Source organism: Dendropsophus ebraccatus, chromosome 9, assembly GCF_027789765.1.
Source record: "Dendropsophus ebraccatus isolate aDenEbr1 chromosome 9, aDenEbr1.pat, whole genome shotgun sequence".
Classification (NCBI taxonomy): Eukaryota; Metazoa; Chordata; class Amphibia; order Anura; family Hylidae; genus Dendropsophus; species Dendropsophus ebraccatus.
The window spans coordinates 16275714-16298138 of NC_091462.1; the positions used below are offsets into that span (position 1 = coordinate 16275714).

The window sequence follows — 22425 nt, forward strand, 5'->3', positions numbered from 1 at the left end:
AGGCTATGTTCACACACAAAAATCAAGACCAAAAAGTCAAAAAAATGGGTATAAGAATCACTGGGCGAGATTTATCGAACTAGTGTAAAGTAAAATTGTCTTAGTAGCCCCTAGCAACCAGTCGGATTCCACTTGTCATTCCTCGTAAATTCTTTGAAAGATGAAAAGTGGAATCTGGTTGCTAGGGGGCAACTAAGATAATTTTACTTTACATCAGTTTGATAAATCTCCCCCTTTGCCCCCCCCCCCCCCAGTCTATGGGAAAGCAGCCATCACATTGTATATAAAAAACACATGTAATAGCAGTAATGGAATTACAGTTTTTTCCCCACCATTGTTTGCACCGACAGACTTTTCCATAGACGTTAATAGAACACCCTATTTGACTTAGTTTGTTTTTATACGTATCGTACAGCCATTTTTTTTTTTACATTGTATGTATACAGTGTGCATTAGGCTATGTTCAGGCTAAGTTATTTTATTTTTTTTACAAAAGAACAGAGGCTGAAGTAAAATCAGCCTCCATTCTTTTCTGCAGCGACAGCATCGCAATGAATTCAATGCAATGCCGCCTGCTGTGTTCTGACATCCCTATTTTAATGTCCGTTCTTTAGAACAGATGTTAAAAAAATTTAATTGTTTGTTTGCTGAACAGCGTTCGGAAACAATAACTGTTCACACAATGTAAAGTACGGCTGGCGGCCGTACTTTATATTGTAGTCAATGGTTAATTGAGCTGTGGTGCACCCAACGATCCATGCAATTCAATTGCATTTCTGCAGCCGACACAGCAGTATGCAGGAACCACGGATGCCGCCTGGTGTCCTGCAGTATAACACCATCTGTTGCATAGTGTGAACATAGCCCTATTCTTTTTGTTATAATTTTTTCCACTTTCAAGTGGCATCTGGTGGTGGTTTTTTATTTTTATTTTTGCTCATCTAATACAAAATCATTTGTCTTTGTCATGTATTACAGCTGATAGTCTTTCAATCCGATGGGACAATACCTTTTGTCAAATCTTGGAAAACCCTTTTATTGAATGGAGAAAAACAAAAGCTCTAAAGCCAAAAACTGGCAAATATAATAAACTGGTTAAACAGGTGAGATGGATAGTTCATAGTCAGCAAAGAAAGAAACACTTTCATGTGTCTCCAGCTTGTTGAATTGTGTTAATATAACACACTATACCAGATATGTACTGTGACTTTCTTCAATGAGGTCACGTTCACACTAGTATTCATCATTTTTTTTTTTTTTTTTTATTGGGGGGGGGGGTCACTTTTTTTTAATAAAAATATGAAATTCACAAATAATTTTCTGAACTGCTGAGAAATGGAAATGTAAAATATCAGTTTGAACAGACTTATACCATTCGGAATAAAAATAAAATGAAGGAGGCTATTTTGAGATGGGTCCAAAAATTAGATCCAGCACAAGAACTATTTGGAAAAAAAATTGATCAACCCCTCCCCCCCTCCATAAAAAAGGGGGGACAATACTAGTGTAAGTATGCTCAATAGCAAGTATTTCTTCCATCCTTATATATAGTCTATACGTTAATAACATTTTTATATATATAGTCATTCTTTTTCTGAACATTGTCATTGTGAGTATGCATTTTATCAATTTTTGACAATTCCGAAAGAACTCTGGCACAGCAATATTGAAATTTTAAGGAATACATACTAAGCTCTCATAAAGAAATTGCAAAAATTTTAAAATATTGTAAACTAGCTGTATAAATCCAGGAAATTCTAGACAAGCATTAAAGTACAACATGGGGCCCTATGCACAAGGGAGTCTCATGACCCGATACATTATTTGGGCGAAGGAGCTGTAATATGGTGACATATAGGATTCCATCACTTACTGTATTACAGATCTGTAGACCCCAGAGCCATTTCTTCTAGGAAAGAATATGTGCATAATAATGTGCATAATAAAGCACCAATCAGGTAAGACTAGGTTCACATACAGTATGTCTGGCGATCTGGCATTCTCCCTGCTAGAGGTGAACTGAGATCTTTTGCATCTGGCATCCCAACCATTGACCCATAAGCTGAAATAGGGGACATCTGACATATTTGCCATCTAGCATGGATTTGCCAAATCAAATAACTGAGATATGTGAATAAGTCCGAGTTGAAATGTCTACCGCCCTGTATTACTCAGCCACAAGCTCCATGTTCGTGTCTCTTCCATCTGTATGAGGCCTTAAGAAAAAATACAAAAATATGTTGGGGCATGTTATCTCGCCTCTGTCTAAAAATGTTTAACTTTGCCTCACTCCTTTCATGCTGTTTCTTTGTTATTGTTATATTTCAAGGCAAAACTAATAGACATTCATCGGCATATAAAGGAAAGTCATGGTTGACGGCCAAGTGCACTTGTCTACTTTGCTATGGTGTCTAGACCCTATGTCTCCTATCCCACGGCAGACAGGATTTTCCATTGGACACAAGAGATTCGTCCTGCCCACAATGTCCTTACTTCCACTAACGTAGAACAAAGCTCCCGTCATTTGTACTTTTTTTTTTTTAGTGAAAAGATACAATTGAACCTAGAAAAGTTCATATAAAATGAATTCCCCATAGTCCTTTCTCTACAAAGGAGTAGTATGTCCTTTTAAGTTGTAACAAATAAAATGATCTCCTATAACAGCAGCATTTATCGTTTAAATCGTACTGTAGTGCAGTTTTATTTTTCATAAAAATACCATACAAATGGTCAGTCTAGTCATCAGCAAAACAAAGAAAATGAAAAAAGAGGTAATGCTGATGACAAAACAATTATAATACTGTTGGTACATAGAAAAGTAATATTTTATACATTTATACAGAGTATAAAAGGTAACGGAACAGCAGGTATTAAGCCACAGTCTCCCGGATCGCATTTTCAATTTTCTTTGGAAGAAGTTCTCGTCTTTCTTCTACGCTGATTAAGGAGTTCCGACAATTGTGTCCGTCCACAAAAAGTTTTGCATAAACTGGGTTGGAGTAGTTTGTTGGCTATGAGATGGAAGAGAGAACATAAGTTTAATAGGGATCACATATAAAACCGGAATGGTGTCCACCAAATTTCGAATTATACAAATTCAATTCATCGTGAAATGCGGGCAAACCGTGAATGGGTGGGAAAATCATATCACAATGACTGGTTGTTCACATATAAGCACACAAGCCATAAACCACACAGGAATATTGTAAAATCATGGCCGATTGCTCATTGTCAATCATCTTGGGATCTGTTAAACCAAAAAGAAAGGTATGGAAAAACACGCTGACCTACATTCAAGGTGTATTCCACAAATGACAAAAAAATAACTAAATAATTAAGACTTTACGCTTAAAAACAAACAAACAAAAAAGATGCAACAGCTCCCGGGATGGGCGACTACTTTTATATGCATGTAGCTGCTTTCAAGACACCATATCAGAGCAGGACCTAATGGCTCAGCCAATGATAAGGAAATATTGGTATTGGAAAACCTTGTGACCAGAATCGGCTAAGTCAGTAGGCCCTACTCTGAAGTGTTGTCTAAAAAGCAGCTGTGGATCAGAAATCACAAGAGTTGTCTGGGAAAAATGGATACTTATCCATGCTGCCGGGGCTGCGGGGGATAGATCCATGCTGCCGGGGCTGCGGGGGATAGATCAGTAATGTATACTGACCTGCTGCCACCTGCTCTGTGCCGCTGTCAGCATTTTTACTATGGGAACGGGACATCATTGGATGTTATAAAAACACTGACAGCAGCACAGTGCGGGCAGCCCCAGATCTGGCATAGGCGGCAAAGCAAGACAGGTAAGTATACATTACTCTCATATTCCATGCAGCCCCAGAACCATGGCTAAGTTGGGGTCCTTGTCAATATACTCACAATTCCCAGGTGGCACATCCCAGTTCCAATATACAAGATAAGCAGGTTATCAGATGAATAGGTCGAACAAATAAAGGAAGCATCAGCACAAACAACATAAACACATACACAAGACTGGTTGGTTCGAGATGAAGTTGTAAAACTGAACTTAAGGGAAAAATAAAATCGAAACCATGCAATGGAAATGTGCCGATAGTAGGTGATATTCCTCTCACCCCTGGTGCTAGTGGTCCTTTCAGATCTGAGTTTAGGTAGATGGGCGGTGCAGTATGGGCCACTTTGAAAGCCGCATGCCCACCCGCTATGAACCTGGACTGTACGCAAATAATAAATATATTAGTATGACAGGTATTTGTAATCTTTCCACTGAAAAAATATGAATTGTTAAAAAATAAAGCTCCAACTTTTAAGATATAAAAAAAATTATAATTTGCTGATTTCCCAGTTAAAAATACACAGATTTTGTAAAACAGATTTAAAAGAAAAATTTGCTTCAGTATATAAAAGTACCTCTAAACAGATGCCACTTTTTGTTGTTACAGACTTTTTTTTTTTTTTTTTTTTTGCTGTTGAGATCACCTTTAAAGGGAATGTATCTATTGGTTAAATGACGTTTAAGATATTTTAAAGAACTTTTGGGGATGTTTTTTATCCTTCTTATTCTCAATTTTACTATTTATATTGTAAAATAATCCTTAAAGGGTTATCCAGCAAAAATCCTTTTCTTTCAAATCGACAGGTTTCAGAAGTTATATAGATTTGTAATTTACTTCTATTTAAAAATCTCAAGTCTTTCCATACTTATCAGCTGCTGTATGTCCTACAGGAAGTGGTGTATTCTTCCCAGTCTGACACGGTTCTCTCTGCTGCCACCTCTGTCTATGTCAGGAACTGTCCATAGCAGTAGCAAATCCCCATAGAAAACATTTCTTGCTCTGGACAGTTCCTTTCTTGGGCAGAGGTGGCAGCAGAGAGAACCGTGTCAGACTGGGAAGAATACACCACTTCCTGTAGGACATACAGCAGCTGATAAGTATGGAAAGACTTGAGATTTTTAAATAGAAGTAAATTACAAATCTATATAACTTCTGAAACCTGTCGATTTGAAAGAAAAGGATTATCAGACTAAAAAAAACAAAACATTTCCTGCAGGACATACAGCAGTTGATAAGTATGGGAATACTTGAGATTTTTGAATAGAAGTAAATTACAAATCTATAGAACTTTCTAAAACTAGTTGATTTGAAAGTGATAGATTTTCGCTGGATAACCCCTTTAAATCTTGTAGTCTCCTTTCTCACCACTAGGCTTAAAACTAAACTGAGGCTTTCTGTTCTGTGCAGATCATTTCCCTGCAGTGTTCTTCTTATCATCACAGGAGTACAGTGAGAGGTGACACAGAGTATACTGTAGATATCAGAGGTGTACACAATAGCTGATGCTCAGCCTCCCTATACAATGGCCTCTGCTAAGGAAGCCCAGAAGCCTTTCTCATTTATCTGACAATTGTGTCCCATGGCTCATGGGGCTTGCTGTAAAGCAAATCTCTAAATGCTGTTAAAATTGCTCAGGCAAGATGGCTGCCCACATAATAGTGTACTAACATTTAAATACAAATTTACAATTAGAAACAATTTAGAAAAAAAAAAAGAACAGGTGTCAGTACCTGGCTTTGATCAGTAAAATAAATAAAATCCCTTTAACAGGTAGGTGTTGTGATGCTGTTTATTTGCTTTACTTTTTTAGCACTTTAGATACTATTTTTAAAAAACTATAAAACAGATTTTATTTTTTTTAACAGATGGGCTTAGAAGCTTTTGTAAGATATTTTTATTTACAACCTCTCTGCCTTTAAGTGCTGAAGCAAATTGACCTTTAACTCTTAAAATGATACAAGGGAGCGTGTATGTGGAAAGCATCCAAGCTTTTTTTTTTTTCAAAAATACTTTTTTTGAATAAAACACTTTGGGGGAGATCTATCCAACTGGTGTAAAGCAGAATTGTCTTAGTTGCCCCTATCAACCAATCAGATTCCACCTTTCATTTTTCAAAGAATCTGTGAGGAATAAGAAAGTGGAATCTGGTTGCTAGGGGCAACTAAGACAATTCTACTTTACACCAGTTTGATGAATCCCCCCCCCCTTTTTTTTTAAAGTAAGCAAAGACGAGGGGTGCCAAAAGTTTTCATTAATGCCTCTAAAAAATTTTTTTTAGGTTTCTAATCATTAAATATGTAGATTAACTTTAAAATGTTAGCCCACATTTGTTAAGTGTTAAATTACTGTTGTTCGGGCCCGTTCACACTGCAGAAAACAGGCCCATAGACTCTGCTTGGAATCCTGCCTGTGATCTGTTTCAATGGGATGCCTCACGTGCTTACGCTCTCCGTGCCTCTCCGCTCAAAGAACTGGCATGTCAATTCTTGGAGGAGAGAGCCGCGAAGAACGGAGGCGTGCACGGCATCCCATTGACATATTGAGGCAGGCAGGATTCCAAGGTCTCGGCTCCACCACGGAATTCCGCTGCTTTTACTCAGTGTGAACATACCCTTAATGTATTTTCCAACCTGATCTATTGAGCTTTTAATACATCCCACCAGCTATGCTGAGGTGTTTAGGTTCAGAAGCTTGATTTTAAATTGTTAAATTATTGTACAGCACCATGTGTTATCCTTTGTGTTGCTTTGTTATCGTCTCCATTAGCCCATTCCTGCGGTCTATTGTTCAAAACGAACTGGACAAAAATTAAGGTTTTTAAATTTGGCAAAAAAATTAAAAATTACTCTTGGGTCAAATCTTAAATATTTTCTTTTCCAGCTTTACACAGAGCAAATAGAATGAAACCAATGCGGGAGATTTATCAAACATGGTGTAAAGTGAAACTGGCTCAGTTGCCCCTAGCAACCAATCAGATTCCACCTTTCATTCCTCACAGACACTTTGAAAAATGAAAGGTGGAATCTGATTGGTTGCTAGGGGCAACTGGGCCAGTTTCACTTTACACCATGTTTGATAAATCTGCCCCAAAGACTAAAGTCAATAGGCTCCACCAATGTGAAGGTTAATGCAAACAAATAACTGGAAAGGTTATACTTTTCTCTGTTATTCCAAGCCTCCAATAAATCAGGGGGAAAAACAAACTGAAAGTTTAATGCAATTGTTTTCTAAAGAGCTCACGTATTGTGTAAAAGTCATTTACAAATGGTGTTTAACCCTTAGGCATACCCGTACCCAGAGGAATGATCCCCGGGGTTAGCGCCGTAATGGGGCTGATCCCAGCTCGGCACTCGATTGCTTCCGGCTGCAGCAGCCGGAAGCAATCGATGTGCCTATCTCATCGATCTATGCTCCATATCTATGCAGCATAGATCTGTATGAGAGATCAGAGTGCTTATACTAGAAGTCCCCCAGGGGGGGCTTCTAGTATAAGTGTAAAAGTAAAAATAAAAGTGTTGTTTTTAATAAAAAGCCTTCTCGCCTAATAAAAGACTGAATCACCCCCCTTTTCCCATGTTATAAATAAATAAATAAACATGTTTGCTATCGCTGTGTGCGTAATCGCCCAAACTATTAATCACATTCCTGATCTCGCACGGTAAATGGGGTAAGCACAAATAAATCCCAAAGTGCAAAATTGCGCATTTTTGGTCGCATCAAATCCAGAAAAATTTTAATAAAAAGCGATCAAAAAGTCGCATATGCGCAATCAAGGTACTGAAAGAACACATCATGGCGCAAAAAATGACACCTCACACAGCCTCATAAACCAAAGAATAAAAGCGCTATAAGCCTGGGAATGGAGCGATTTTAAGGAACATATATTTGTTAACAATGGTTTAAATTTTTTACAGGCCATCAGATACAATGAAAGTTATACATGTTACATAGTTCTCCATATACATCAGTGAGGTGCAGCGAATCCTTATCACCGTACATGTTACATATTGTTGTAATCGTAACGACTTGAGGAACATATATAAGAAGTCATTTTTACCCCAGGGCAAACGGCGTAAAAACTAAAAAAAATAAAAAAAATAAATGCGTTGGTTTTTTTTCCCAATTTCACCACACTTTGAATTTTTTTCTGTTTTCGCAGTGTACTTTATGAAAAAATTCAGCCTGTCATTGCAAAGTACAATTAGTAGCGCCAAAAATAAGGGCTCATGTGGGTTTCTAGGCGAAAAAATGCAAGTGCTATGGCCTTTCAAGCACAAGGAGGGAAAAACGAAAACGCAAAATTTGAAATTGTCCCGGTCCTCTAAGGGCTTAAGGGGTTTGTCCACAAAATAAATACAAGTGGAAAGTGAATGTAAAGTAAGTTTTAGTCAAATGTCAATGTCATTATAATGTGTGCAGTATCGGAGTAATTTCCATATCATAAGTCTAAACCGCTGGGCTGCCCTTGTACACTATAACAATCATCTCTCGAGGATGGCACATGGCATCATATTGTCTATAGAATGTATTGGCGGCTAGCCTCCTCCTTTCATGAACACACACTGACTCTTGCCCCGCTACTGCCAGGAAGGAATGCCACACACATGCAGTAGAGTCTCTTCTTGTCTTCACTGGTGATAGTCACTATAACCAGTTCTCACCAAGAAGAGATTCTTTGGCAACTGTGCAGCTTTCTTGAAAGGAGGAGGCTGGCCATGGGCAATAAAAAGATGATTTTGTTATAGTATCCAAGGACAACATGGTGAATCAGGGTATGATATGGAAATTACTCCAATTGGGAATACAAGTCACTCTTCTACATTTACTTCATGATCAACCCCTTTTAACCCTTAGAGGACCCGGCCAATTTCAATTTTTGCATTTTCGTTTTTTCCTCCTTGTGTTTAAAAGGCCATAGCACTTGCATTTTTTCACCTAGAAACCCACATGAGCCCTTATGTTTTGCGCCACTAATTGTACTTTGCAATGACAGGCTGAATTTTTTCATAAAGTACACTGCGAAACCAGAAAAAAAATTCAAAGTGTGGTGAAATTGAAAAAAAACAAAACGCATTTCTTTTATTTGGGGGGTTTGTGTTTTTACGCCGTTCGCCCTGGAGTAAAACTGACTTGTTATGCAGGTTCCTCAAGTCGTTACGATTAAAACGATATGTAACATGTATCACTTTTCTTTTATCTGATGGCCTGTAAAAAATTCAAACCATTGTTAACAAATATATGTCACTTCAAATCGCTCCATTCCCAGGCTTATAGCGCTTTTATCTTTTGGTCTATGGGGCTGTGTCAGGTGTCATTTTTTGCGCTATGATGTTTATCTTTTTATCGGTACCTTGATTGCACATATGCGACTTTTTGATCGCTTTTTATTAAAAATTTTCTGGATTTGATGAAACAAAAAATGCGCAATTTTGCACTTTTTACCGTTTACCGTGCGAGATCAGTAATGTGATTAATAGTTTGGGCGATTACGGACGCGGCAATAGCAAACATGTTTATTTATTTATTTGTTTATTTTTATTTAGAACATGGGAAAAGGGGGGTGATTCTGACTTTTATTAGGGGAGGGGGCTTTTTACTTATAATATCACTTTTATTTTTACTTTTACACATATACTAGAAGCCCCCCTGGGGGAATTCTAGTATATGCACTCAGATCTCTCATTGAGATCTTTGCTGTATAGTTATACAGCAAAAATCAATGAGATCGGCACTCGTTTGCTTTCGGCTGATGCAGCCGAAAACAAACGAGTGCCGAGTCGGGGACGGCACCATCTTGGAGCGGTTCCCGGCTGGCAGCAGGTACAGAGATCACTCCTCAGGGACAACGTCCCGGAGGAGCGATCTCCCCACTATACCACCACAGATCATCTGCAGCCGGTAATCGGAGGTAGCTGTCATCTTTGACAGCTGCCTCCGATTACCTGATTAGCGGGCACGGCGATCACACCGTGCCCGCTAATAGCTATCCCGGGCTACATGCGGCACACGGGATCGCGGCGGTTCAGAGCGCGCCAGCCCCGCGGCCCCGCTCTGAACGCAGGGAGGCGGCCCTGGACGTACGGGTACGTCCAGGGTCGCCTAAGGGTTAAAACACCATGCATACAAAAGTAGGCTTAGTCAATAAAAGGTTACTGTACCTTGTCTAGTTCTATGATGAAATTGGGGTCTAAAAGTGTTCCATCATTGTGGTCATGGTCCACCTCATACATGTTATAAGATGGATTTCCGATTTCAACATTCATTCCTCCATTGATTATTGGCTGTCTTCTGATTGTTTTTGCCCTATACATATATTGTTTTTTTTTTTATATAAATAAATAAATAAATATTTATTAATTCATAAATTAATAATAAATGGATAAAATATAAATAAATACATCTAGAAGGGGACTATCAGAAGGTTAGATGACTGATATCTTATCTGCTGGTAACCCCCTACTATGCTTGGGATGCTGAGGAGGAAGATATGTCTTTTACCTTCCTCCTCGGCGCAGTTTTCATGCTGTTAGCCATGTAATTTTTCGGTCCGGAGCAGCGTTAGGAGCACTGCCCCATCCCCGAGCAGCAGCTGGCAAGCCCACCCCATTGATTATCATTAGAAGGAGCAGACGGGGCAGTACTCCTAGATGTCCTCCAGGATTACACAGCTAACAGCATGGGAACTGCGCTTAGGAGGAATGTTAAAGACATACCTTCCTGCTCAACACCCTGTGCGCAATAGGGGGCTATCAGCAGGTTAGAATTATCTAACCTGCTGATAGTTCCCCTTTAAGCACATTAACGATTAATGTGTAGCTGATTTTTCCATCTTATATTAAAAAAAGAGTGATTGTATGAAACTAGTTCCAAAAATATGCACTAAAGATGTAAAAACAGTGGAACTGTAAACATTTGAGAAGGTGCTGACAAATAATTTCGCACAAAAAAAAAAAAAAAAACTAGAACAGTATAATTAAAATGCTCCAATAGGGAAACAACACAACTATATATAACTCATTAAAACTTTGACTAAATTTTGGTGTATACGTCACGTTGTAATTTAGCGGCTCCTAAAAAAATAGAATAACTTACCTCCTTCTTCTTTTACAAAGTATAAGCCCGATAACTAAAGTTGTTATTAGAGTCACCAGTAGAACAAGAGGCACAATGATCGCAATACTTCCTGTGACGGAAAATAAAATGTAACATTAGCAAATGGTTATTCACAGAGACTTGTCAGAATACTGTACAAGAACATACCGTTCTTTTCCGTTCTCAAACGTTACAATCAAGTTTTACAGTGCTTAAAAAATAGATCACTTTTTAGTTTTTCATATTGTACAATATATAACATAATTAAAGGTCTTTTCCCAGCTAAGCAGGTGACAGGATATTGCCAGAAACAGGTAACAACATTTTAACCTGTAAATCCCCGCTCCTATCAAAGCAATGTGTAGGCACTGCATCCCTGCCCTATTCCTATATTTCTTCACAGAGTTTGTACTGGACTCTGGATCTCTTGATTTGTGGGGATCCATGAGATCATAACATTATGGAACATCCTAGCTGTATGTCATGGCTTAATGGGGACAATTTCAGATGGTTGTAATGTGGCCTCAGGGTGTGTTTACACTGAGGAATAGGTAAGGAATAAACAAGGAATTCAATAGGAATCCACTCCTAATTTCCACTTGGAATTCCTCCCGTAAATTGTGAACAGAGCAATGTCCAGTTCTGTTCAATGGAATTTCCACTCTGTTGTTCACACTGCAGAATTTCCTAGCAGGATTTTCTGCCGCAGAGCCGCTTTCCGCTCAAAGAGTATGTTCACACTGAGGAATCTAGGCGGATCACCCACCACGGATTTCGCTGTTCATCCTGCTTGCGGCTGCGCGCATTTCCGCCCGTGCAATAGACTCTATTCTATGGTCGGGTGGATTCTGCTGTCCATCCAAAGAACTAACAGGTTCATTCTTAGGACAGACGGTGAATTTCAATTTCAATTCCTTGCCTATTCCTTAGTGTGAACATACCCTCAGTGTTTGTTTGACCAACAGCTATATCTCTCCTGACCTCCCAACACCCATGAATGTACAGCATGACTGAATGTTCATGTGTTGTTGATGGGGAAAGGAAGGGTAGGCTGTGGCCAGACAGCTGTGGTGGAGGCTTGTCTAGGGAAGTCAGGAAGCCCCCATACTAATAGCAAAACTGCCATCAGATTCAGTTGAATGTTGACTAAAGTTTATGGGCAATTTTAGATAGGGTTCTAAAGTGGCTTAAGCCCAGTTTACTTGAACCAAGAGAGTTCTAAGTATTAAGGCTAAATGTGGGCACATGATAGACTTAGAAATATTCTACAACATTTAGCTACTTTTCAGTAATAATTACAGATAAGTCAGGAACGTGTTCACATTAGCCGAGCAGTTCCCAATACATTGCAGTAATGGTGGATGCTAATTTGAGACACTTACTTGAACCGGCATTGTCAGACTTGCTGCTCTTGGGAGCTGGCCTCTCACATTGCTTTCCTGACCAGTTGGCTGAACATCTACAAAGATCCAATTAAACAGTGAAATTAATGAATGCCAGCTGTTAGCTAACTAACCTGCTAAAAGTATATCATAAAAACTCGACAAGCTGAAATTCCGACATTTATGGGGGGGGGGGGGGGGGAAGAAGATGCTTTTGTGTAAGTAAATTTGTTTCAAACTTTTGCAAAATGTGGAATCGGATCATATTAATGTTCAATCATTAACTTTCACTTCCACTTCTGATGTAAGCTGGAAAGGAAATATGATTGCAGGCCTCTCTGGGAATATGTTGTGGTTCTGCCTGTCCGTTTTATACATTGACTGTAACCCCAACATTGACAGTCATTGATGTTGAAGAATCACCACAAATATTATATTATTATATTTAAAGTGTCCCTGTCGTTATAACTTTCAAGATCTAAACCAACAGTAGATATGATATAAAGCAAGTTTGCAATATACATTCATTATTTATTTTTTAGTTATCATGGAGAACACAGCACTTCCTGTTTTCTGACTTTTTTTGCCTCAAAAAACAAGGAATAGACAGAAAACAGGAAGTCCTGTGTATCCCAGGCCATCTGAGCGCTCACAGAGAGAAGGCAGTCATGTGACTGATGGACACATTAAGCCGTGACTCCCTTTACTGGCCGGGATTCCTGTGTTCAGTCATCTTTTTTTAACCAGCACAAGTCAGAAAATCTGCCTTCAGGAGACTGAACCTGGATTTCTGGTAAGTTCAGCTCTGTTTTACAGCATGATTAAAAAAAAAAATGTATATTGCAAACTTGCTTTATAGCCCATCTACTGTTGGTTTAGATTTTGAAAGTTATAATGACAGGGACACTTTAAAGAACTTGTATAAGCTTAGTGCCACTTATGTCTATGGGCTGTGCCCAGCTTTTGCGTTAAGAGGGCAATGTCTCACTTTTCCGTTCCTTTACAACCCCTTTAAATGTGTACCCCTTAAAGAAACCCTGTCAGGTCCTAAGGTCTTTACAAGCTGGCCCTTACATCAGGAGAATATCATTCCAACCCTGATCTCTTGAACACCCTGCTATCTGGGCGTTACTGTATTTTCCAGTCATAGTGAGCGGTTAGTCATGATGCTACCGCCCAAACAGTGGTCACTGGCAGCCTGAGTGCAGACAGGAGCCCCTGTACTCAGGCTGTCAATCAATCTTGACTGGCAGGAGGTGGCGTGGCATCGTGACTCTAACCACTTGCTATGACTGTAAAAAAAAGTTATGGCCATGATGAATAAAAATCATTTTCTTTGCTCTGTCAGAGCGTTCACACACCGTCAAAACAATGGTCCTTTTTCTTTATTTCATATAACAGCCATTGTCATAAAATGGAACAAAAAATAGTAAAGGTCTGCTACACCTAACCCCTACGAATGGAGTCCACCCCCTTCGAGTGCACCACTATTCCCAGCGCTCACAGGATATAAATGAATAAATGAGTATGTACCAATATAGAGGGCTCTCTAGAAGCAGGTGGTGTGTTACAAACACTGTCAAGACATATGATTTGTGCACCTGTATAAATTGTACGTCAACATTTATTGCTTGAATCTATATATCATATTGATAGTAGGTCATCGCTGTAAAAAACCTAGTAAGGTAAACCTAATAGTAGAAAGCAGTCTATATGCATAGGAAATACATAAAAATCACATATAAATGCCTAACTAGTATAAAGATAAAAATGGATAAAATCTATAAGATAAAATAAAAATTGTGTGTATATGGAGCCTAGTGAGGTTGCCTGCGCCGGGCCCAGCGCAGGCAGCTCACCTAGATGTATTTAGCAGTAGTCCCGAATCAAGAAGTCTGGCATAGGCTCGTATCGCTGGATGGCCGTTGGAATAATTATATTAGTGTCCTAGTGAGACAGCTTACTTTTCAGATCATACACTTTGGGTGAGATAAGGTGCTATAAATGACAAATGGTGGAATGTCCACCTCTCACCCTGCCGGCGGTAGCTCCCACGGTCCAATATAGTATTGTAGCGGCGGTCCAAGTCTCAGTCAGTGCGGCTTCTATGCAATCCGTGCAGTTGAGATCTGATTCAGCACAGTGGGTTGTCTCATGCTGTTTGCAGCATCCACATGCATGTGAGCGCGCGCTCTTGTTAACTGCCGCTTGGTTTGAATGTCCAGGCAGATACGGCTTGAGTTCGGGATATAATCAGTAAATGATAAAAAGGCTCTGTTATCCTTGGTTCTTGTACGCGTTTCAGGAGATCTACTCGCTCCTTTCCTCAGCAGAGAACTTGGATAACTCAGAGTTATCCAAGTTCTCTGCTGAGGAAAGGAGCGAGTAGATCTCCTGAAACGCGTACAAGAACCAAGGATAACAGAGCCTTTTTATCATTTACTGATTATATCCCGAACTCAAGCCGTATCTGCCTGGACATTCAAACCAAGCGGCAGTTAACAAGAGCGCGCGCTCACATGCATGTGGATGCTGCAAACAGCATGAGACAACCCACTGTGCTGAATCAGATCTCAACTGCACGGATTGCATAGAAGCCGCACTGACTGAGACTTGGACCGCCGCTACAATACTATATTGGACCGTGGGAGCTACCGCCGGCAGGGTGAGAGGTGGACATTCCACCATTTGTCATTTATAGCACCTTATCTCACCCAAAGTGTATGATCTGAAAAGTAAGCTGTCTCACTAGGACACTAATATAATTATTCCAACGGCCATCCAGCGATACGAGCCTATGCCAGACTTCTTGATTCGGGACTACTGCTAAATACATCTAGGTGAGCTGCCTGCGCTGGGCCCGGCGCAGGCAACCTCACTAGGCTCCATATACACACAATTTTTATTTTATCTTATAGATTTTATCCATTTTTATCTTTATACTAGTTAGGCATTTATATGTGATTTTTATGTATTTCCTATGCATATAGACTGCTTTCTACTATTAGGTTTACCTTACTAGGTTTTTTACAGCGATGACCTACTATCAATATGATATATAGATTCAAGCAATAAATGTTGACGTACAATTTATACAGGTGCACAAATCATATGTCTTGACAGTGTTTGTAACACACCACCTGCTTCTAGAGAGCCCTCTATATTGGTACATTGTCATAAAATAACGGCCATTATTTGCCATTAAATGACAGTCAACAATTAAAAATGTCCATCATTTTGATGGTTTGTGAACATAAGTGTGCAATGCTGGTCTCTGTACCTGTTAGGTCCAAGGACCAGTTTGTAAGGCCGGATCACTTGATAGGCTCTCTTTAAGGACCAAATCCTTTAATATCTCAATCTATTTTAAAGGATAGCTTTCTTTATGGCACTATAACCTGACCGGCATGCAGTCACAGCTGATGCCAGAAGATCGGTTTGCTGTGGGCACATTTTATGCCAGCTGATCTCCTTTTTTAGCCATAGTAAATAAAATAAGGTTTGTTCCGGCATAAGAACTTCCCGCATCAGCTGCGTGGTGATCAGGGATAGCGCCATAATAAAACATAGTATTAAATTACTAAAAGATTAGTAAGGTCTCTGCAAAATCCTTCTCAAATCATCTACAATTCTAAGCTGGCTTCTTGGATTTAATTTCCCTCATGGCATAAAAACTTTTTTATGCTGCACAAAGTTTATCATGTCACCTTGCCAGAAGCATCATCAAACACTTTAACATCTAAAATTTGCTACTTATGCTTTTTTAATAGAGATATCAGAATTTGGACTTTCAGTTTGTCAAAAAGTTCTGCCACAACCAAAAAAGCTGAAATGTTGTTATTTCTAGAAAAACAGAATTATTCTAAAAGAACTTTTGGTTGGATGTGGTCTGGGTGTTCTTTAGAGATGAGCGAACTTTTCAGATTTCTGGTTCGTGAGAGCCAGAACGATCGGCGTCGGATTCCTGCTGTCTGCTCACTCCGTGCAGCGGGTAGATACCTCCTAAGGAACGCCTGGAAAACTGGGATACAGCCAATGCCAATCGTTCTGGTTCTCACAAACCAGAAATCCGAAAAATCTGCTCATCTCTAGTGTTCACAACCCACCAATTGTGAGATAGTCAGGAACAACATGTGGCTGTGCGTTTCGCTCCCTTGTTTGCTGCTTTATCCGACTCGGGCCCCTTTCACACATTGTATTTTTCTGCTAATAAAGACAGAATGAGGAGCCATTCATTTCTATGGCCCCATACACACATCTGTTGCTGTTATAGATCCGTAATGGGGCAGTGATCCTCCCAAAAAAAATAAAAAAATAAAAAAAAATAATAATTGTGTAGCTTGTAGTTGCGACTCGGATCACTTAAGGCCCTATTTCACGAGCCGATATTTAGAAGCGAGCTAGAAGTATGCTCCTCTCCCTCAATCATCACTCCGACAGCGAGGAGCAGAGGGCGTCAGGGAATTGCAGGAGGGGCTGTCCGGACGATCTTCAGATCATCAGGGTGGCCCATAGGAGAGATCGGTGGTAGCAGATCGCCTAACTTTTTGCAGGAGTCAGGTTCTGCAATGAGTTTGATGTAGCAGAAAAACAGGGATTTAAGTGTACAGACAAATTCTGTTCCTGTCTGTAATGATCCCGGGGGGTTATGAAAACCCAGACCCCACACGACCAAAACTTCTGTCATGTCTGTCTGAATTGCCTTAAAAAAAAAAAAATCCTTATTTTCTAAACTTGTATTGTTGTAAGGCACCTAGAGGCAAGATTTTCTCAGCTGAGTGTGGCTTCCTTAGGACTGCACAAAAAAAGTTTATTGATGGAGAAGATATAACATCAAGCTATCAATAAGGATGAAATAATTTTGACAAGCAGAGAAGATCACATATTTATTTAACTAGTATGAAGGTTGTAAGATGAGGAATGTATTATCTAGAGCAGTGGTCCCCAACCTGTGTCTTTCCAGATGTTGCAAAACAACAATCCCTACCAACAGAATGCTACAGTTACTTGAAGTTTTCCTATCTTAATTCATTATGACATATAACTTTAGTACGCTATAACTTGCTCATCAGTCTCGAGTAATTTCTTCAACCCCTGACTCAACTATGGGGGTATGCCCATAGAAACTGCATCTCAGGGGTCAGGGGTCACTGGACTTGTGGTATGGGCAGGGTTTTTTGTACATAACACAATCACAACCACACATATTGTTGTGATTGTCTAAAACCAGTCAAATTTTATTCAAGCAATAATAGTCATAGAAGCATGGTCTGGGGTCTGCTCTGGCTTGGGTAAGCCTGGCCCCTCAGTCAGTAATCTTCACCTAGGCCTAACCCCTTGTATGATTGTTTTTTTTTTGTTTTTTTTTTCTTAGGACTCATCTGCCCTGCCCAGATCTCAAGCTGGTGCCATAGTATCCAGGTCTGTTACTTATGGCACCTGCGCTGCTACAAAGACAGAGGTCAAAGGGACTCAGCCCCATTCAGGTGGTGTGGTGAAGTATTGAGGCCATAGCCTCATGTTTCCTTCTTAGTATGCGTGCATGTAAGAATGCCAGAGACAAGTCAGTTTCCTTCTGGCATTCTTCCATCACTGGTACAGTCAGTGGCAGATCTGAGACCACGGATTTATTATATCACAGCAGCTGCTCTGCTACTGGATACTGTGCATGAGCTTTGGGTAGCAGACAAGCCCTGAGTAAAGCTCATTATGCAGAGGTTGGAGATAGACGCAGGTTAAAGCCTAGGGTATAGGGATCCCTAATGCTTCTATGACTTAGGGAAGGACAAAAACGATTTTTTAATCTATAATCCCAAATGAACAGCTGCAAAGAATATCTCTCTTGTGGCAGGACCTGACGTGCCCTTGCATTTCTTGGAGCTAACTGATTTAAGTAATATGGTGCAATGCGGGGAACTGAATTTAAAAATTAAAACTAGGGAAAAACCCCATTGGGTGGACCTTCAAAAAATGGCGTTTAGCATTGAGCACACTTTCCAAAAGTTTGCATTTGCCAAATATTTTGTCTGAACCTGAACACTTGCCATTTGGCCTCCGGCGTCCAAGAGGCCAACTGTTGGCAAGTTTGCTCAACACTTAAGGCTTTGTCAACTTATATGATCCTTGTGAACACCAGAATGAATTTGTTGTATGGAACGTTTATTGTAGAATGTGCCATACAATTATGGTGCAAACACACAGTCAGCGAACCAGAACCACACAGTTAGCAAACTGTCCAAAGTAATGGATTGCTTTAGGTGTAAACGCCATCATTCCTTAGACTTTCATTTCATTGCAGATTGCTAGTTGGATTCCTGATTGCTTTCTTTACTTTTTACGGGTCTTGACCCTTGAATACAAAGTCTTATTCATCATTTGAACAAATGATCGGCAATCAGGGAACACATACAAAACTAATCATGGGATGCAAGTTACTGTTCGGTATGTTCAGTACAAGGGTGATGGCTTGTGCAATATTATACTTTGTCGTAAAAGAAAAAGGTTTTATAGAAAACATTACGAATTTTTTTTTTATAAATGTATCTAGATAATTAATAATTGATCTCAAGCTTCACTTTATTTGGATTTTAATATTTACTCTAAATTAATGATTGGACAAAAATAGGTGTTTTCTCATATGCTTGGGATGTAGTTTGAAGAATGGAACTGGTAGGCATGTGCCCGGGGTATTGAGAGGGTGAAGACAATTCCCCTTTTTAGATACAAGGCTAGAGCTGTGAATTAGCTGCCTCATGCACATGCGGCACACATGGCTCCTCACTTCTTCTGTATGGCTCCTCACTATTGGTCTATGAGCTACAGAGCTTCCATATGACAGAAGGGAGTATATTTCAGTAATAATCTAATGGAAGATACTAAGAATATTTTCTGTTGGATTCAGAATAAATCAGAGAGAAAAAATGGGACTGGGGGTAAAGATGAGCACAACTGGAAGATGCTCAAGTCAGATAGTTCAGCATTTGAATACCGATGGATGAAGATGTTGGATGCAGACCTAGGAAGTCCAGGAAAACATGGATACAGCAATAGATCGTAGGCTGTATCAATGTTTTCCCGGATTCCCTAGGGCTGCATCCAACATCTTCATCCATCGGTATTCAAATGCCGAACGATCAGATTTGAGCATGCTCCAGTTGTGCTCATCTCTACTTCTCGGGCAAAAAATTTTGAAAATAGGTAACTAAGGAGACTGAGGATGAAAGAGCTTGTCTGCAACTTGTTGGTAAAAAGAAAGTGTTCCAAGGGCCACTGGTTGGGGATCACTACTAAGCAAATGAATATGAAATATATATGAAATTTTGACCATTAGAGGTGAGGATGTTTTCAAAAGTGGTCGATTATGTAAAAATAATTACATTTTTAATCAAAAATATCAGGGCTTTAAAAAAAAATGATCAGGCCAAACTTCATATAATGAATGGTTTTAACAATGGATTGGGCTGAAGTCTTGAAGGAAGATGAATCTTTTTAAACTCGATTCCTGATACTTTTGAAAACATTCCCCATACACACATAAAGACAGAGTAAATATGATGCAGTTATGCAGTTGACTTCATGGCTCATTCTGCAATATTTACCCTGTTCACTCAGCTTGGTTATATCAGAGCAATTCCAGTCAGATGTAGATATTGATGCCAATTTATGATGCCAGGAAGTTATCCTGCTGATGGGGGAAAACTTGTAATAGTAGGACAATTTATTTAAGGCTGTTTTCACACACCATCAAAAAGGCGGACATTTTTATTTCACAGCCATCATTGAATGGCAAATAGCGGCTGATATTTTATACCAATGGCTGTCATTCATATAACTATGCCTATGGTTATAAAATAACTGCCATTATTTGCTGTTAAATGATGTTCATCCAATAAAAGCAGTCGCCATTTTGACGGTGTGTGAACTGTCTCTTATCTTCACGCATAATTGACTTGGTTATTTTTTTTTTTTTTAACACTGGAAGAGGGGAGGATTTCCCTTCCAGACACTTTTGTGAAGAAAAAAAAAGCAAAAGTATGGGGAACTGGAATTTAACATGCCCAAATGTTGGGTGTCTGGAAGCTGCCATAGATAGCCAGCTGTCCCTGCCAAAATCTATCTGCCCATTTCCCAACTTTTTTTTACAGCATAAGGTGGTTATAGGCCAGAAAGGACAGTATGGTTGTCCTTTTTCCATATGACTGGGTACTCTTTAGATTGAAATAATATTTGAAAAAAAACAATACTTTCAATGTATTCTAATATACCCTACTATTAGCATTAATGTCAGTTGTGACTGGAACTGCCCTTTAACCCATTTCTACAGTAGGTTTTGGACTTTACAGCATAATATGACATTATGTGTAGTATCACAAATGAACTTGAGTTTACACACATAAAATAGAAAAAAAAAATCCAAAACTTTTTTTTTTTTATTTAACAAAATGCACAGAACATTGCGCAAGTTGTCCTAATGTAGAAATAAAAATGTAAGACATGTCAGGTTACTTTTTATGATTTAAAAGAAGTTCCAAATGATGAACAAAAAGAAACGGTGTCAAAACAAAGAACAGCGTTAAGTGGAAGGTTAAACCTACTTGCATTTCGGTTCATTAAACGCTGTTAAAGTGCAAATTCCCTCATTCTGACAGTAGTAATCACAAGGGTTCATTTTCTGGTCACAGCGCTGACTTTTAAACCCCATAGAGCATCTGTAGAATTTTAGTAAGACACAACTCTAGTGAATAGTCTGCCAGTCTTTCCAGCGATCTAATGTATCTCATTGACAATGGATGGAACATCACAAAGTTGGGATCTAAACTCTTCTAGAATACTGTAGCTTTTGACTCCCCAAACAGTCAATGCACATTTTGCTATAATATCCACAATGAGTGCATCATAAAGGCCACCATTTTTTGGACTCAACCAATTCACTAGGAACTACTGTATCTAAGTTGTATGATTTTTTTTCCTCCCTCTAATATACGTGACAATTGACAATATATGGACTAAAATTTCCATCTCAGAAAAGTATTGCCTATCCACGGAATGGGGGATAATAAACCGATCAATAGAGGTCCGAATGCATTGTCCACCACTAATACTGAGAATGAAGGCAAAATTATCCCCAGAATAAAAAGAGCAGATTGCGTGTGTGACCACCTCTTCATTCCTCATCAATGGGGCCACCAAAAATTTTAGAGTTCAGTGTCCGTAAATGTTCGGCACCACCATGAAGACTAAATAGAGACCAAGATGTGCTAGCACGGTGCACTCCAAGTATTTTAAGGCAAATGTTTCACCCTTCTCGGGATCAGTGGAGTCCCGGCAGTCAGATCCTCCCACCACTCCCCTATTCTGCAGATGGGGGGGGGGGGCACCTGATTACATAGGAATACCCACAAACATATTAACAAAAAGTGTTCTAAACCAGCTGATTTCCATTGCAACAGCTAAATGTCTTATGTGTATCAGTCTTCCTGATTTTCCCTTGACAGATAATGTCAGTGGAAGGATCAGGCATGTAAAATTTCAACCCAATGGGTCTGGCAATGGCTCACTTTGATGAGATAAAAGCTAATGCATGTTTAGGCTACATTCACACACACTATGTCTATTTTTGGCTGTTTGACAGATGTCTTTTAGGATGGCCATCTTTTTGAAGCCAAATAACAGCCGCTATTTATACAACGAGGCTGCCATTATAAAATAGCATATGTTATTTGGCCTCAAATCCTAAAAGACTGCCATCAAACGGTCAAAAATAGACAGTGTGTAAACATAGCCTTAGAGTAAGTGTCCACTTTTAAAACCATGTATGTCTAAGTTCCACATTGTGTTCTGGATAATTTTATAATACATCTTTGGTAACTTATTTTATTGAAAAAACAAACAGAACAGCTAAATAATAAAGATGCATAAAAGTTTTTTTTGTTTTTTAATATATGGACAAAACTAATATAATGTCAATGTCAATTGTTCCTAGGGAATTGATTGTTACATCCATGTGGATGTATTTTCATGCTAAAGCCAAAAAGTGGTTGCCTTCAATGGAATAGTCGATGCACTTATTTCAAGAGAAATTTGGAAATAAAATAATTTTGCCACTAAGTTAATAAACTTGAACATTAATGGA

General features: G+C 39.2%; 1 protein-coding gene across 1 annotated transcript in view; it reads right to left on the minus strand.

Moving 5' to 3' along the window:
• Positions 1-2036: 2036 nt before the first annotated feature.
• LRP1B (LDL receptor related protein 1B) overlaps positions 2037-22425 on the minus strand; it is a 631601-nt gene continuing 611212 nt past the window's right edge. Inside the window, exons 85-89 of the mRNA XM_069982660.1 lie at positions 12294-12370; positions 10912-11002; positions 9978-10122; positions 4099-4197; positions 2037-3011 (exon numbers count right to left, since the gene is read on the minus strand). Coding sequence (XP_069838761.1) covers positions 2871-3011; positions 4099-4197; positions 9978-10122; positions 10912-11002; positions 12294-12370 — 553 coding nt within the window. The 3' untranslated portion in view covers positions 2037-2870. The remainder of the gene's footprint in view (positions 3012-4098; positions 4198-9977; positions 10123-10911; positions 11003-12293; positions 12371-22425) is intronic.